We start from the raw sequence: 15,021 nt of genomic DNA, 5'->3' as shown, positions 1-15,021 counted from the left end.
TCTGGCTCGCATAGTAGAAATTGAGAATATTAATAGCAACAATAATAGAAAGTTTGCAACATAGGACTTAGTGTTCTTGAAGTCAAGGGGACCAGGGCTGGAGACAGACTTCGCCAGCCCTTGGGCAAGTGGGGTTGGGGAAGATGTTTTGGCACCTGGCCTCCTGGAAAGGGCAGGCTGGGAGCTAGCTTTCCTCAGACAGCCTTCAGCACTGTCCAGATCACACTGTGCCAGTCTCCAATGGCAATTTAAAGAGCCTGGAGGTCCAGCAACTGCTGCAGTAGCAACAGTAGTGGCCCAGAACTCCAAGCCCTTTTAAACTGCCAGGATGCAGAGCAAGTGCCCACTTTTCTCTGCCTCTTCCCACACCCCCCACTGTTGGTGGCCCTGCCATGGACAAAGGGAACAGGATTAGTCCATCATGATCAGACACCCAGTGTGTATGACAAAGATGATTAGAACTGAAGGGACCAAAGCCTCAAGCTCTACTCAGGAAAAACACTGAGTTCAAGCAGTAGAGGGTTTGTCCTATCTGAACAAATAGAATAAAAAATCAAATAAGCAGAAGTGTCTCCAAGTAAAGGGTTTGGATTTTTTCTTCAGAAGTTTTCCATGAGATGTCAGCTATTCACTGAATGCTGAAGTACTCTTCCGCTGCAGAATACGGTATTTCTTTTGGCATTTCAGGCAGTTTCAACCCATGTTTGAAACTCAAAACCAATGTCAAGCCTAAACACATCTGGTTGATTCCAGGCCACAAATAGTACTGGAATGCCTTCACCACCTTCCGTAGCTGCCATACTTAAAGCTTAATTCCAAAATAGAGTTGACAAGAAACACTTGTCAGCATGATGCCATGGGACAAAATTCAGAAAAGCATGATGGAATAGAAAGATATAAAGCCACAACATATGGTGCATACACTGGGTAAGGACTTACTACCGAACAACTTAGATTTCAGAATACTGATATTAAATCAAACATTACTATATTCACAGCCTGATTTCCATTTTCTAAATGTCACATTGTAAGCTTAGTGTTCCACTGTGCAAACATAAAAATATACAAATAATCCATTAGCTATATCTACACACACACATATGCACACCCCCCCCTCCATATTTAACACTGTTATTCAGTGCCTAAAGGACACGTTAATGTGTGTATACATGTAGATAACTACAAGCTGTCTTACTGGTTGAATTCTTCAGTATAATTTGTAATGTTGAGGTGATATGATATACGATCACAGCATGAATAAACTACACAGCTAGAGCCTGAATATCCTGTCAGTTGTGTCCATAAGCTAACTTGAAGCGGGGCAACTGTTACATTTGAAAAGAACATGTGTCATGTGGAAGGGAGAGACAGAATATCGCAGTGCAAAAACTATCAAGATTTAATAGTTTAAGCATAAAAATATATTGTGTTTAAACCACAGCATAACCACACACTGTCCCTGTGAAGAGCTGTGGCAATGTGTGAAGTATATTGGATAGCAGGCAAGAAAGTTGTTGTGAGCCAATTGTCTGGGTAGATGGGCTAAACTCCCAGACTCTTGCAGTGGAAAGGAAATCTAGCAGGAAGGAGAAAAATAATTAAAGGGTCTCAACTTCCAGGAAAAATGACTGTGCTTTTATAAATTTGATCTGTTCTCTTTTCCTCTGTAGTCAGCGACATTACACAAGCAGAGAAAAGGTCAGGCATAAAAACTACTTAAACAAGAGGCTTGGAATGAATGACCAGAGCTTGTGCTAACGTTGCACAGCCTAGCTGCAGCTACCATTCAGTTCTACTATGGATGTTCAAGTTTAATAAGGTGTGGCTGTAATTAATGGTCTAGGAATCCTAAAATCCTATGTTACAAAATGAGAGGTCCCTATTTGGGGAAATCTGGCAGAAAGGAGGACACAAGAGAAACCACAAAAAGAACAGAATAAATGACAAGGAAAGTGGAGGATGAGTTGTGGATGGAGTTCAGAGTGGATTCTAATTTTTCCTTTTGGATTTTAATCAGTTCATGCGCATATTTTGAGGGTTTAATGGTCTTTCTATTTTCCCTTACAGTGGAATTTAAAATTCAACCGAAATATGAATTGAAATATGTCAGTAGTGGGCCTTTATGGTTTATTTTGCAAGTAGATATTTTAACAATACTTACTTGTTAGTTATGACTAAACAAATATCAAAACCAAAATCTCTGACTCTGGCTAACTTTATGTTTCATGGGAGTTTTGGATTTGAAACTCCAGCTATGAATATGCCTTCCTCTGATTTTGGCTTTGGACTGAATCCAAGACCCGAAGGCTATTCTCTGATTCTGTTTGGTTATAAACAAAATCTTATTCAGGATGAGAGTACAGGTTGAACCCCTCTAATCTGAAACTGTCTCATCCAGCAAATTCTATAATCAGGCATGCTTTTAGGTAGCCAAGTTTCCCGTGGTCCCATAAAGTTTGTTTCCAGCCATCACTGCTGGCTCTCAGTGTTCTGTGCTGTTATTCAGTGGTAATTCACCACTAAATGTCTTCTAAGAGCCCAGTAAGCAATGGAAGTGTTGGTAATGTGCTAGCCAATATTGACCCCCGCTGGTCCGGCAAATTCTCTCATCTGACACCAGTCAGGTGCTGGATGAGAGAGGTTCAACTTGTTATCTTATCATATCAATTTAAGATATTTCAGCACGATCAAATCTGTATACAAACTGTGATTTGGCATCAAATCCCAACCTAATCCACATCTGAACACTGCTTCCTCAGCTGAACACTAGTTTTGATGTGTCTTTTTAGCTGAGTGCTGATGTCACTTTCTCATCAACATGTTGCAGTACTTTCAGCAACTCAGATCTCTCAGATAGTGTTTTACCTGTTTAAAGTATTTTATTTAATATTTTATATATATCAGAGTACCGCACATGGACATCAGGTTCCCCGCCTCCAAATCTCAACATTTCAGCCATTATAAAAAGTAAATAACATTTTGGCATAATCTTTCTTATGACTAAATATGCCAGATAGTAAGATTGCTGGGATTTTTTTGTTACAAATGTAGGGGGAGAGGAAAGGCTGCAAGAACAACCTCTTTCCTTCTATCATGTTCTTTCTCTCTCTCGCAGACACATATACATCTAGATAATATACACTATGTGACTGTGTTTTAGTATAATGTCATTACATCGATGGGAGCACAGTTAGGCCCAATGCAGAGCACTTTTACTGGGATGTATTTGAGATGATCTGTTTTATTTATGGCTGATGAAGCGACTTCTGAGTTATGCAAATCAATTTAAATGTATGCCAATAAAACGTTTATACCACTGTGCACCAATATGCCACATATTTTACAGTAACACTAGTTCATTAATGTTTTAGAGAGATTTAAAACAAATATTTGGACTTTTTTGTATCCTGCCATCTGCAAAGACTGGCCCCCTTAGGAACTTGTGTTCAGTTTACTGAGAGATACAATTACAAATAATATGTTTGAAAAAAAATGGCCTGAAATTGCATTTCTAAACACCATCATCTCTGAATGTCCACTGTCTCTGGACTTCTTTAGGCTAGCAAATGAGTGCTGTGTTGTCCACTGAAAAGCTATGGATTTCTCATATTCATAGAGCTTCTATTTCTAGCCCTGCAAAGTTATGAGATGTCAGATCTTAAAACTGTCATTGGTCCCAGACTAAATATTACCCTTTTTTTGCCTCAGGCAAATGTAATTTTTTTTTCAAGGGAATGGAGGCAGAATAGAAATCTCACAAATTAAAAAAAAAGAAGGAACCATTTTTGTGGCAGTTTCATTTTCTTTTATAAAAGCAGCTCTTTGATGCTTTCAGGGAGGGTGGGATGGATTTTAGAGTTAGTCTTGGTGGAGATGGATTAGAGGTCAGAGTACAGTGAGGTGGGTCAAAGGTGCAAGATAAATGCAATTTATATATAGTCTCCCAAAGCACACTTGTTCTGTTTTTAATAGAAGATGACTATCTCTAGAAAAAAAAATTCACAAGCACTGACTTTACCTCTTTTTTACATTACTTGAGTATAAAAAGGGGAATTTTAAATTTGCACTTGAGTGAAGTGAGAGAAAATAACCTTTAAATGGCATGTTAATTTTGTATGAATCAAGCTCTAAATAAGGAAAACTCCTGAGTTGGAATTCAGAAATACTATCAGAATATTTGCTACTGAGCTCCAGAACAAAACTGAGTTTACTGAATCAATCTTGAACTAAACCTATTGCTTGCATCAGTATAAACACAACAAAAGGAAAAGAGGTCTTAATAAAATATACTGCAGAAAAGAAAAGGATGAAAGTAAAAGTTCAGACATGAGGCCATCATCAGAAGTTATAAAACAGAATCTGATGTAATACAAACAATTATAGGATTCCTAGGTATGAATCAGAAAAAGAAAAAAGGAAATGTTTCCAGCTTTTGTTGTGTTGCAGGCACAATGCAAGTTTCCTTGCGCAGCTCCACCAAAGAATTCCTATTGGGGTGGGGTGAAATCATTGTGAAGAAGCCGGCACAAACCCTAGCCGTCTCCTTAAATGTGAATCAAACCATGTTTGTAGTCAGAATAAGGCACGTGTTAGGGTGAGAGGGACATTTCTTTTCCTCTTCTTCTTCTTCTTCTTCTTCTTCTTCTTTTTTTTTTGGAAGCCCCTTTCTGTTAAAGCTTCTTCTAGAATATCCTGTATAATCTTTCATACCTTCTGAGCTATCATAATGATACTTTTTGTCCTTAATGATGAATTCAGGGATACATACTCTGATCCCTCTCTCTAGAGACAAATTTTAAATCTCTCTGCCAATTCATTTGCAGAAACTTGCCGGGTGTTCCTGTGTTTTAACATAAGGGCACTCAAAACAGAGCATGAAAATGTTTCCTATTTGACTTTTTCTTTTCTTTTTTTAAAGAAAGGATAATTCCTTCCAGAATTTCTGAATTGATTGATATCTGGAAGTTTTGGAAGTTGATTTCCAGATGATTACCCATGGATGCAGGTACACCCAAGGGGGAATATCGGAAGCCACCGAGGGGAACTACCCACTGGCTGTGGTACTGCTGGGTGTTGAATGTGGATTCCTCACTGACCCAGTACCAGATCCCTCTGCTGCAGTTAGGGCCGTGGGCTGAGATGCAAGGGAGTTGGGTAGGCCTGCACCTCTACTGCTACCCAAGCCCTGAGGTAACAGTGCTCCCCTGCCTTAAAACAGGAGTCCTGTGCTCCATTGGCACACCTTACCTGAGCTCCACAGACAGTTTGCTAGGTGCTCACCCCCTGCTAGCTAGATTGTTTATTTGGGGCCACCTTAATCGCTTGAGGCTACCCTGCTTAAGGTTTAAAGCCTTTGACTGTGTGGTGCTCTGCCCTGTCTCATGGCCTGGACCCCTGAACTATTTACAGCCCTCCACTGCCTTTGGTTTGGGGCTGGAGACCATTAATTTACCCATTTACTTAGGCTGCTTCTCCATTCACCCCCTGCCATCAGAGGGGGCATGGTAATAAGGCAATTTGAAGCAGGCTAATGAGGAGCTAATATGCATATTCATTGCCTCATTAGCATAATAGCAGCCACAGGAGTTTTGAAGTGCAGACTTTGAATGCAGGTTGACAGTGTAGATGGGGGCAGCTTCGAAATAAACGCCCCACTTTGATATTCCCTTACTCCAATCTAGTTTTGTGGGAATAAGAGAGTGTTGAAGTGCGGCGCTTATTTCAAAGCTACCCCCATGTACACTGTCAATGTGCAATTTGAAGTCTGCACTTCAAAATTCCTGTGTCTGCCATTATGCTAACAAGGCACTGAATATGCATGTTAGCGCCTCATTAGCCTGCTTTGAATTGCCTCATTACCATGCCCCCTCTGATGGCAGGGGGCGAGCGTAGAAGCAGCCTTAGGCTGTTGTTTCAGAGACAACTATGCTATGTGTAGCAAAGGAGCATAGCCTCCATCAGAGACAAACGTGAAGAAGAGCCACACCCACCTGCATGCTTACAAAATCCAACAGCGTGTCTTTCGCAAAATCATTCAATCTTGATTTAAAAATTGCTAGTGATGGAGAATCCACAACAACTGCTGGTAAGTTGTTCCCATGGTTAATTATCCATACAGGTTTGGCTTCCTTCCATTGGATCACGTTACACTGTTGTCTGCTCGACTGAAGAGCCCATTATCAAATATTTGTTCCCTATGTCGGACTTACGGACTGTAAACAAGTCACCCTTAACCTACTCTTAGTTAAATGGAATAGCTGGTGCTCCTTGAATCTATCATTAAAAAAAGCAGGTTTTCTTACTCTTTATTCATTCTTGTAGGGCTTCATATACACATTTGCCCATCATAATGTCTATCTTATAATGTAAAATTGCAACTATTTCTGTTCTGAGATTCACCTCAGCAGAAAATGCAACTGCAGTGGCTACAGTTACCCTAGCAAGTTTTGCCAACAAAATCCCAGTTTTGTTCACAAAACTGGTGCAACATCCACACACAAAATACTGTCAACAAAAATCAGCACTTCCTTCAGCATTTCCACTAACCACCTCCTGCCTCTCCCAGATGAGGAAGAGCGAAGGAGGCCGTGCCCCTTTGCCACAGGTTCTGTCGACAAAAAAAAACTGTATGGATGCTCTGGGGGCCCTTCTCTCAACAGACAGGACATCCAGAACAATAGGCAGCCCTCTCTGCTGTGCTTCCGAGTTCCTGTTTTGTTGAGCAAGCAGCTGGGTAGTCCGGCCATTCTGTTAGCAGAGCAAAATGCTCTTCCAATTGGCTTTTGTGTGTGGCCGCGCTCTGTCGACAGAAGTTTTGTTGGGAAATTGATTACAACAGTGACTTCCATTGACCCAGTGCTGTAGTGTAACCGTAGAAGTGAATTTTGTTATGGTTAATATTATAAACTTAGGCATCCCCATAGACAACTTTGCTTTCTCCTTTAGCCAGATGTGGAGTGAGGCAATTGGCACCAGACAGTCTGGTTATACTACCTTCCCTAACTTAACTCTCACAGATTTTCCCCCCGTCCTGGGTAGTTCTCCATCGTGAGTATTCAGCCCATTGTACCTGACTTCTGTAGCGCTGTCTAACCTCTGGTGAGAGCATATAGATCTGAAGGGTATTAATAATGAAAGATGTCATTGATTGATCAAACAGTAAAGCAGAGACCTGACAACCTGCAGATTTTTAGCATAGGTTCAGACAAACAACAGCATTAACAGATAGTGTATGTGAGAGATACGTCAGTGAGTAAAATGAGCCCACCAGTAACAATTAAGGGTTAGCTCTGTTATGTTTTATAAAAATGTCCTTCCATCTCACGCATATAACTGCTCTAATAAGAGAGTGCCAAGACTACTTGAGAAAGGCTATCTGGGAAAGTGAAATAAAATAGGAATCCAATAGCAAACTTCAGAAGGGAGCAAAGATTCACAAGCTGGGTTCTCTATTTGTGTTACTCCGGGAAGGTCAGTTAGTAAATGAAGTAAAAGTGATAAAGATCAGAGCAATTACAGAAAAGAAAAGCATTATTGGTGAAAAAGTTGCATTAAAAATGTATTCCTTTTTTGGTCAAAAATTTTAAAATTGAAAAATTTAGATCAGCTGTTACAGTGATCCAGAATCCAGAAGGAAAACTTATCTGCCGTACCCAGTGTCCTGCCTTAAATATGGATTGAAATGTCTGATATCTTAAAAAGATGCGATTGCCTCTCCATAGGTATAGCTTTTCCCAAAAGTATCAACACAATTTGAAATTCACATATAGTTGCAAAATGGGCAAATGAAGGAAAACTTTGAAATATTATTTAAAAAAAATCACAATAATTGTAAATGTCACCTTTATAGTAAAATCGTATTACGGCATGCCTGCAAAAGTAATGAATGAACTATCAAGGCCAGCCTAACCAAGATCTGCAGAGCCTCCACACATGACTCTACAACATAACATTTGGAAGTTCCATAAAATAAAATAAATTCATAATAACACTTTGCACTTTATATAGCAACTTCCATCAGAGGATTTCAGTGTGCTAGAATTAAGATTCACAACACCCCTGAGAGGTGGACTGTATAATTTTCCTCTGTTTCACAGACAGGAGAAGATGAGAGAGAGATTAAGTAATTTGCTCAAATTCACAGAGGAAGTCTGAGGCAGAGCAGGACAAAACACAGGCCTTGTAGCTTCTGCATTTATATTTTTGCCATCCTTCCTCTCCATAAAGGCCACTAGAGCTTTATGATATACTGTAGTTCTACCCAGTGCTTTTCCTGGAAAAAAAAAAAAAAAAAAAAAGGAGGAGGAGCTGGTACTGCTCCTCTCTTCCCCCTCCTTACGCTCCCCTGCTGCCAGGTTCCCGTGGCTGGGGCTGCCAGATGGGGGTGGGGGGCTCCAGCTCCCATCCCTGCTGCTGTGGGGCAAGTGGTGAACAGCCTCCAAGCCCCCACGCTGTTGAGGTCCTCCAGCTTCTGGCCCAGAACTGCTGGGGACCTCTGGCAGCCCCATGGCTCGTTGCTGACTGGGGTGCTGAGCAGTCCTGGTTCTACCATATCTAATGTGACACCAAATATATGTTCTGGATCATAAGGCCAAATCCCATAAAACTGATAGACATATAGTTGAAAAGCCAAGAGGAGCAGAGCAGTGAAGAGAACTGTGCCCTGTTTCTTGAGGCACTGAGTAGTTTTTCTCATATCATGCCCTTCTCATGTCAGCACTCACTTTTGATGTGGCAAATGCAGTTAATTTTGCAAGTCAAGATGTTTGAACACATTTCAGCATGTCATATTTAAAGCCTTTCAACCGTATGTGTGTCAACTTTATGGACTACCTACTTTCTGGGACCGGACCATTCTTGCAGATTCTGATACATAGGCAGACCAGTTCTAATATAAGAGGTTACAGTAGTCATGCACTTGTAGTTATGCATGTGTAGTCAAACACATGGTTTGAACTGAGATGTGAATTTTCTGGGTCATTATAGGGGCTCTTTTGCATACTTGGCTTAATCTAATTCTTGCCTTCCCCCCATCTTCTGCCCCCTACTGTCTGATTTGCTCACCTTGATAATTTTTTTCTGATTTGTCCACCTCGATTACTTTTTTGATCCTCTGTGCCTTAAATATTGAGTCTGTTGTGGCATGGCTATGGTCTGAACAAGTGGGCCTGTCCCACAAAAGCTCACCACCTAATAAATTATTTTGTTAGTCTTTAAAGTGCTACTTCACTGCTTTTTTTGTTTTGATAGTATATAGACCAGCATGGCTTTCTCTCTGATAGTAGTCATGCAGTAAGCCATAATGTTTACAGATGGCTGCAACAAAATCATTCATGAGAAGAAAGGTGCAGAGATGTAAAGCCTTCAAAGCCTCTTATATGGCACAACCAATCTGATCTGAATAATGCAATGTGAAACTCATTTTCAGCACTGAAACAACCATTCTGGTCCAAAATGTTGCTTTTAATTTTCTTTCCTAATCCCATGTGCATTTTAACTTCCTTCTTATTTTTAACTGCATGGGATTTAGCTCAAAAATTGGAACTAAAAAGTGTAAGAAGGGTCACAAGGTGGTGGAATTTATCTAAAGCACTATCCTTTCCTCAGTTGCTAGATTTCCATGACAAATGTTAATAGTCCGTTTTTTTTTTTTAAAAAAAAGAGTGCCAGCAATTCTTAAATAACTCAGTTTTAACACTATCATTAACATTTCCTAAAATGTCTCTTCAAACTACTTTTTTATATTTACTTGTAACCTTGATGAAGATTATCCCGGGCATCTCTGCAGGTTCAGAACCATGACTGTTGGGGATAGGGTAATTTTACCATACTTTTTGAAGTCTTTATTATGAGTCCCTCCCCCGATCTAGGATGATAAAAACTAGCATGAAGGATCAAACTAATGGTACTCCTGTATTCAGTCTTTGACAGTGATAAGCACCAGCTGCTTCAAAGAAAGAAGCCCCATAATGAACAATTATAAAAATTTTTGCCAATACGACAATATTTTGCAGAGTGCAGGGTGCATTACCCCCAAGGAAATGCAAAGGATGGGGGCAGAGGGCTGGCAGATTGTTAAATTGTAATCCAAAATTTTAGCTTTCATTTTAAAGAAAAATCCTTCTCTGTCTGTTTTAGTTGTGAAACAAACTTTCAAAATGTTAAGCAAGTGTAATCAATGCAAAGAGGGCTGTCTGAGTTTGGGGAGAGCCTGATACAGCCACTCAGAGGTGTTCATTTATTTCAATGGGTGGAATCTCAGATGCCAATGATTTTAAAACGTCTGCTTTGTTCGCTATTTTACAGCTCTTCAGTATAGGTCAGAAAAGAGAGGGGGTATTACATTATAAAGATCTAAATTGAGTTTCCCAAATGTGTATGTGTGTGGAAGGACACAAAGTACTAGCCAAGACTATGGGGATACAGAAAATATTTAAACTGAGGTGTGTGGATTTTTAACCACACATTCATTGTACTGTTGAAAGAGAATGGGAAGGCAGAATTATTTTATTTTACTGAAGCAGAGCTCCACTCACATTTAGAAAGCACTGCAGCAATGTAAGAGTTTCCCAACACGAAGCAATTAGAAGTTGGTATCTTTATTAAAACATGATAACTAATATCACATTATTATGCTTTGTAAATTAACTAGCAGTTTGTATTGTTTTTTTGGAAACCAACTCCCACTTCTGCCCTTTCCAAAATATTTTTAACTAAAATGTTTTCTTATGCTCCATTTCTTAGTCCAGTTCTGTCCTGGGCTGAAGTCAAAGGAATGATCATCTTCAAGGAGATATAATTTGTCATGGTAATGTAAGGCTATGTCTATACTAGAACATAAAGTCAATTTTAAGGGAGTTAGGTCAATTTTATAATGTAGCTGTTTTCATTACAAATATCGTTAAGTCAATTTTAAGAGAACCTCAGGTCGACTTTTCTACTCCAGTTTGTTCAGGAGGAATAATGCCAGATTCACAGTTATTTAATTTGATTTTATTGGCAGCCAGAAGTATCCCACAATGTGTCCATTCTGTCCCTTGCTTTCACTTCTACTGCTCTCCAGGGCTACGTCTACACGTGAAGCCAACATCGAAATAGCTTATTTCGATGTAGCAACATCGAAATAGGCTATTTCGATGAATAACGTCTACACGTCCTCCAGGGCTGGCAACGTCGACGTTCAACTTCGACGTTGCGCGGCACCACATCGAAATAGGCGCTGCGAGGGTACGTCTACACGCCAAAGTAGCACACATCGAAATAAGGGTGCCAGGCACAGCTGCAGACAGGGTCACAGGGCGGACTCAACAGCAAGCCGCTCCCTTAAAGGGCCCCTCCCACACACAATTGCACTAAACAACACAAGATACACAGAGCCGACAACTGGTTGCAGACCCTGTGCCTGCAGCATGGATCCCCAGCTGCAGCAGCAGCAGCCAGAAGCCCTGGGCTAAGGGCTGCTGCCCACGGTGACCATAGAGCCCCGCAGGGGCTGGAGAGAAAGCATCTCTCAACCCCCCAGCTGATGGCCGCCATGGAGGACCCAGCAATTTCGACGTTGCGGGACGCAGATCGTCTACACGGTCCCTACTTCGACGTTGAACGTCGAAGTAGGGAGCTATTCCGATCCCCTCATGAGGTTAGCGACTTCGACGTCTCGCTGCCTAACGTCGAAGTTAACTTCGAAATAGCGCCCGACGCGTGTAGCCGCGACGGGCGCTATTTCGAAGTTAGTGCCGCTACTTCGAAGTAGCGTACACGTGTAGACACAGCTCAGGTGAACAAGAAATAGGAAACAGGAAGCAGGAAGCAGCTCTGGCTCTCTGGCTGCCCCCCAGTCCACGTGGCTGCTGGGCTCTCTAGCTCAACACCCCACTCCCATCACCACCACTGTGGCTGCCGGGCTCTCCGGAGCCCTCCACACCACATGGCTGCTTGGCTGTCTGGCTACCCCCTGTGGCTGCTGGGCTCTCCAGCTGCCCAGGCACCACACAGCTGACCCTTTCCCACCACACAGCTGCCAAGTCAATTAAATTAATCAAAATAACACTATCGAAATGAAGAATTTCAACAATACCAAAAAACAACTTGTCAATAGCTCCAAACTGAAACTTTTCAGATTTTGTTTCTGCATTTTACATTTCTCAGGACTTGCCCTCTCGCATTGTAATGGCATGTGCCAGGGGCAAGCTGTAGAAAAGTGGTGTGAAAATGCATTTGGCAGTTTGTGTTCAACAGGAGCAGGGAGTGAGGGCAATGCACTCTGGAATGATGATATCATACACCCATAACCACTGGCGGCGCATTTTTTTTTCCCATAACACACTGGCACAGAAACCCAGAATGCAAAGCAGGTGAAGAAACTGTGGAATAGGTACCCATAATTCACTGCTGACACAATTGAACTTAGAAAAGTTAATGGGGGCACACTATGTCAACTATCTAAACGTGTGTATACACACCATTGACGTTATAAAATCTAGTGGTATAAAGTCAACTTTAATACATACAACTTTATTTCCTAATGTACATATTGGCTAAGTGGGGACCATAGGGGTTTTACATACTTCTTTATTTTAAGTTCCCACTTTAGATTAATGTCCACCCCTTCTTCACAGCTGTCAAAACCACCTGCCCTTTGAAAGCAACAACTGCTGTAAAATGAAGCACTAAAAAATGAAAAAATAAGATGCGACCTCTTTTCTCTTTAAGCATCCAAGGACAATGACAGTTCACTTTTAAATACCTCTCTGAGGCTGCATATACAGTGCCCCTCCCTTTTGAAAGGGGCATGCATATGTGGCAGATCAAAAATGCAAATGAGTTATGGATTTGCATATTTGGTGCCTCATTTGCATAATGGCAGCCACTCACCATTCTGGAAGTGCTGTTTTTGAAAGCCAAAACAGCCATGTAGATAGGGTTCCTTCGAAAGGAAGCCCCCCTGCCCCCTTTTGAAAGCACCCTTGTTTCCGAAAAAAATTAGGAAGAGGGTGCTTTCGAGTGGGGGGAGGGCTTCCTTTTGAAGGATCCCCATCCACACAACTGTTTTGGCTTTCAAAAATAGCACTTCCAGAATGGCGCATGGCCACCATTATGCAAATGATGCACTGAATATGGAAACCAACACCTCATTTGCATATCCAATCAGCTACTTTTGCATGCTGCTTTCGAACAGGAGGGGCAGTGTAGACATGGCCGGAGTGTAGCAGAGTTATTTTGAAATAGTTATTTCAGAATAGCTACCCTGGAATAATTTTTTTCAAAACAAGGCTGCTGTGGAGCTGTAGCCTAACTGTGCTAGTGGGCTGGACTTCCTTGCAATGTTTTAACATAGAGATTTATCCTATCAGCTGCTGAGTGCCTTCAACTCCTGTTGCTTTCAGTGGGACAAGATTTGGCAGGATTGGACTCATAATCTATAGATGATTTGGGGGTGAGCAAAAAAAAATAGATATTACAATGCAACAAAACCAGCAAAAAAGCCTAAGCGACAAATAAATATGTAAAGAAAAAAAAAGTCAGTCTGAGCTAAGCAAAACACATTATTTCTTCCTTGTTGAAAGTCTCAGCATATGCTGCATCTTATGTCGCACAAGTGTACTCATTAAATATTATGAAATGTACAACATGCAATGAAACTTGAATAACTGCACATTTAAGGCATTCGTACCTGTGTGCTCATATTTGTGTCGCAGAAGGGAACTGCTTTTCTGGAATGTTTTGTCACATAAGTCACATGCATACATGCCACTTTCTGTCTTCTTGATCTTCTTTCGGGACAGACAAGAGTCAGAGTCTGTCATGTCGTCTAGGCCTGACATGTAGTCTGGTGTTCCATCAAGCAATTCTCCCTGCGATGTAACCAAATTGTTTATGTAAAACACTGCACTTTCTGCATTTTGTGGCTTTATGCAGCATCTTGTCTTCCTATAGTGTATGGAATTAGGGAACTAGTCTATAAGACTTAACATGATATCCAGCAAGCACCTGATCCTGCTAAAACTTCCAACCGTAGGACTCAAAACTAGTCCACTTGTCTCATGAGCTATTCATGATAATAATGATGCCCAGGAGAAAACGTTCACAGGACTGGACCTTGCCACCAAAGAACCTCTGCTTTGGTCACTGTCCCTCTAGGTCTACAATTGCCTTAGAAAATTCTGTCTTCCTTTGAACACAGTGTAGTAAGAAGTTGTATGAATTGTCTAAACGGACCGTATTCATGGTACAGATGCAAAGTATTTCAGGGAACAGAGAATCATAATGTAAAAGATTACATTCAAAGATCATAAAAGATATTTTAATATCTTTAATGTAATAAATATAAGGAACAACTAAAAATCTTTTCTGTCAAAACACTGAACCATAGATAAATTCTGTGTCTGTAGAAAGGTTTTAATTGAATTTTATATTTAGGTACAAAATGTTATTATTATGCAATCCATTCAAATGTATGTCTCCTGACTAAAGGCCTCAAGCTATATTTTTATATTTAATTTTGTAATTTGAAATAGGGAATATTAATAACACTTTTTATCAATGTTCTATCTATGTTAAAACAGCCTTCAGCATTAAGCAATAATGAATGTGGATCAGTAAATTATTAAATTTCTTGATATTTATTTTGTCTTGATCCAAAGAGAGTACAAACTTGCATGATAACATACATTTCCATTTGCTATCACACAGTTCAGTTTTCTTAGACTAGGTTTGCACTAATTAATATTAGAGAAGATTAAATAGGCTTAAATACATTTACAAAGAGGGCAGATGTACTGTAAATTGGAATAGTGGAACAGCTGTTATGGAGGTGCAGTGCTATTTATGCTCCTATTGTGCAATGAGGGATTACAGGCTGTAACGTTAAGCCATACCTGATTTTCACATTTGAAACTATAAAACATTGTCAGTAAAATTGCTAATGGACCATAATAGGCCATAGGGGAAGTCCACAAATGTAAAAACTTATTAATCAATAATCAGTTGAACTCATTTAACTAAACTGTGTACATTGCATTT

At 40.5% G+C, this 15,021-nt stretch overlaps 1 protein-coding gene across 10 annotated transcripts in view; it reads right to left on the bottom strand.

Annotated features, from left to right (window-relative positions):
• The window catches only part of ZEB2 (zinc finger E-box binding homeobox 2), a 137,853-nt gene that overhangs the window by 2,718 nt on the left and 120,114 nt on the right, over nt 1-15,021 (bottom strand). For all 10 annotated transcript variants that reach the window (XM_075000580.1, XM_075000578.1, XM_075000579.1 and 7 more), the window contains one exon: nt 13,673-13,853. In XM_075000580.1, the coding sequence (XP_074856681.1) occupies nt 13,673-13,853 (181 nt within the window). The remainder of the gene's footprint in view (nt 1-13,672; nt 13,854-15,021) is intronic.

Source organism: Carettochelys insculpta, chromosome 8 (genome assembly GCF_033958435.1).
Source record: "Carettochelys insculpta isolate YL-2023 chromosome 8, ASM3395843v1, whole genome shotgun sequence".
Classification (NCBI taxonomy): domain Eukaryota; kingdom Metazoa; phylum Chordata; order Testudines; family Carettochelyidae; genus Carettochelys; species Carettochelys insculpta.
The sequence above is the reverse complement of the archived record's forward strand: the minus strand, read 5'-3'. Positions and strand labels throughout refer to the sequence as shown.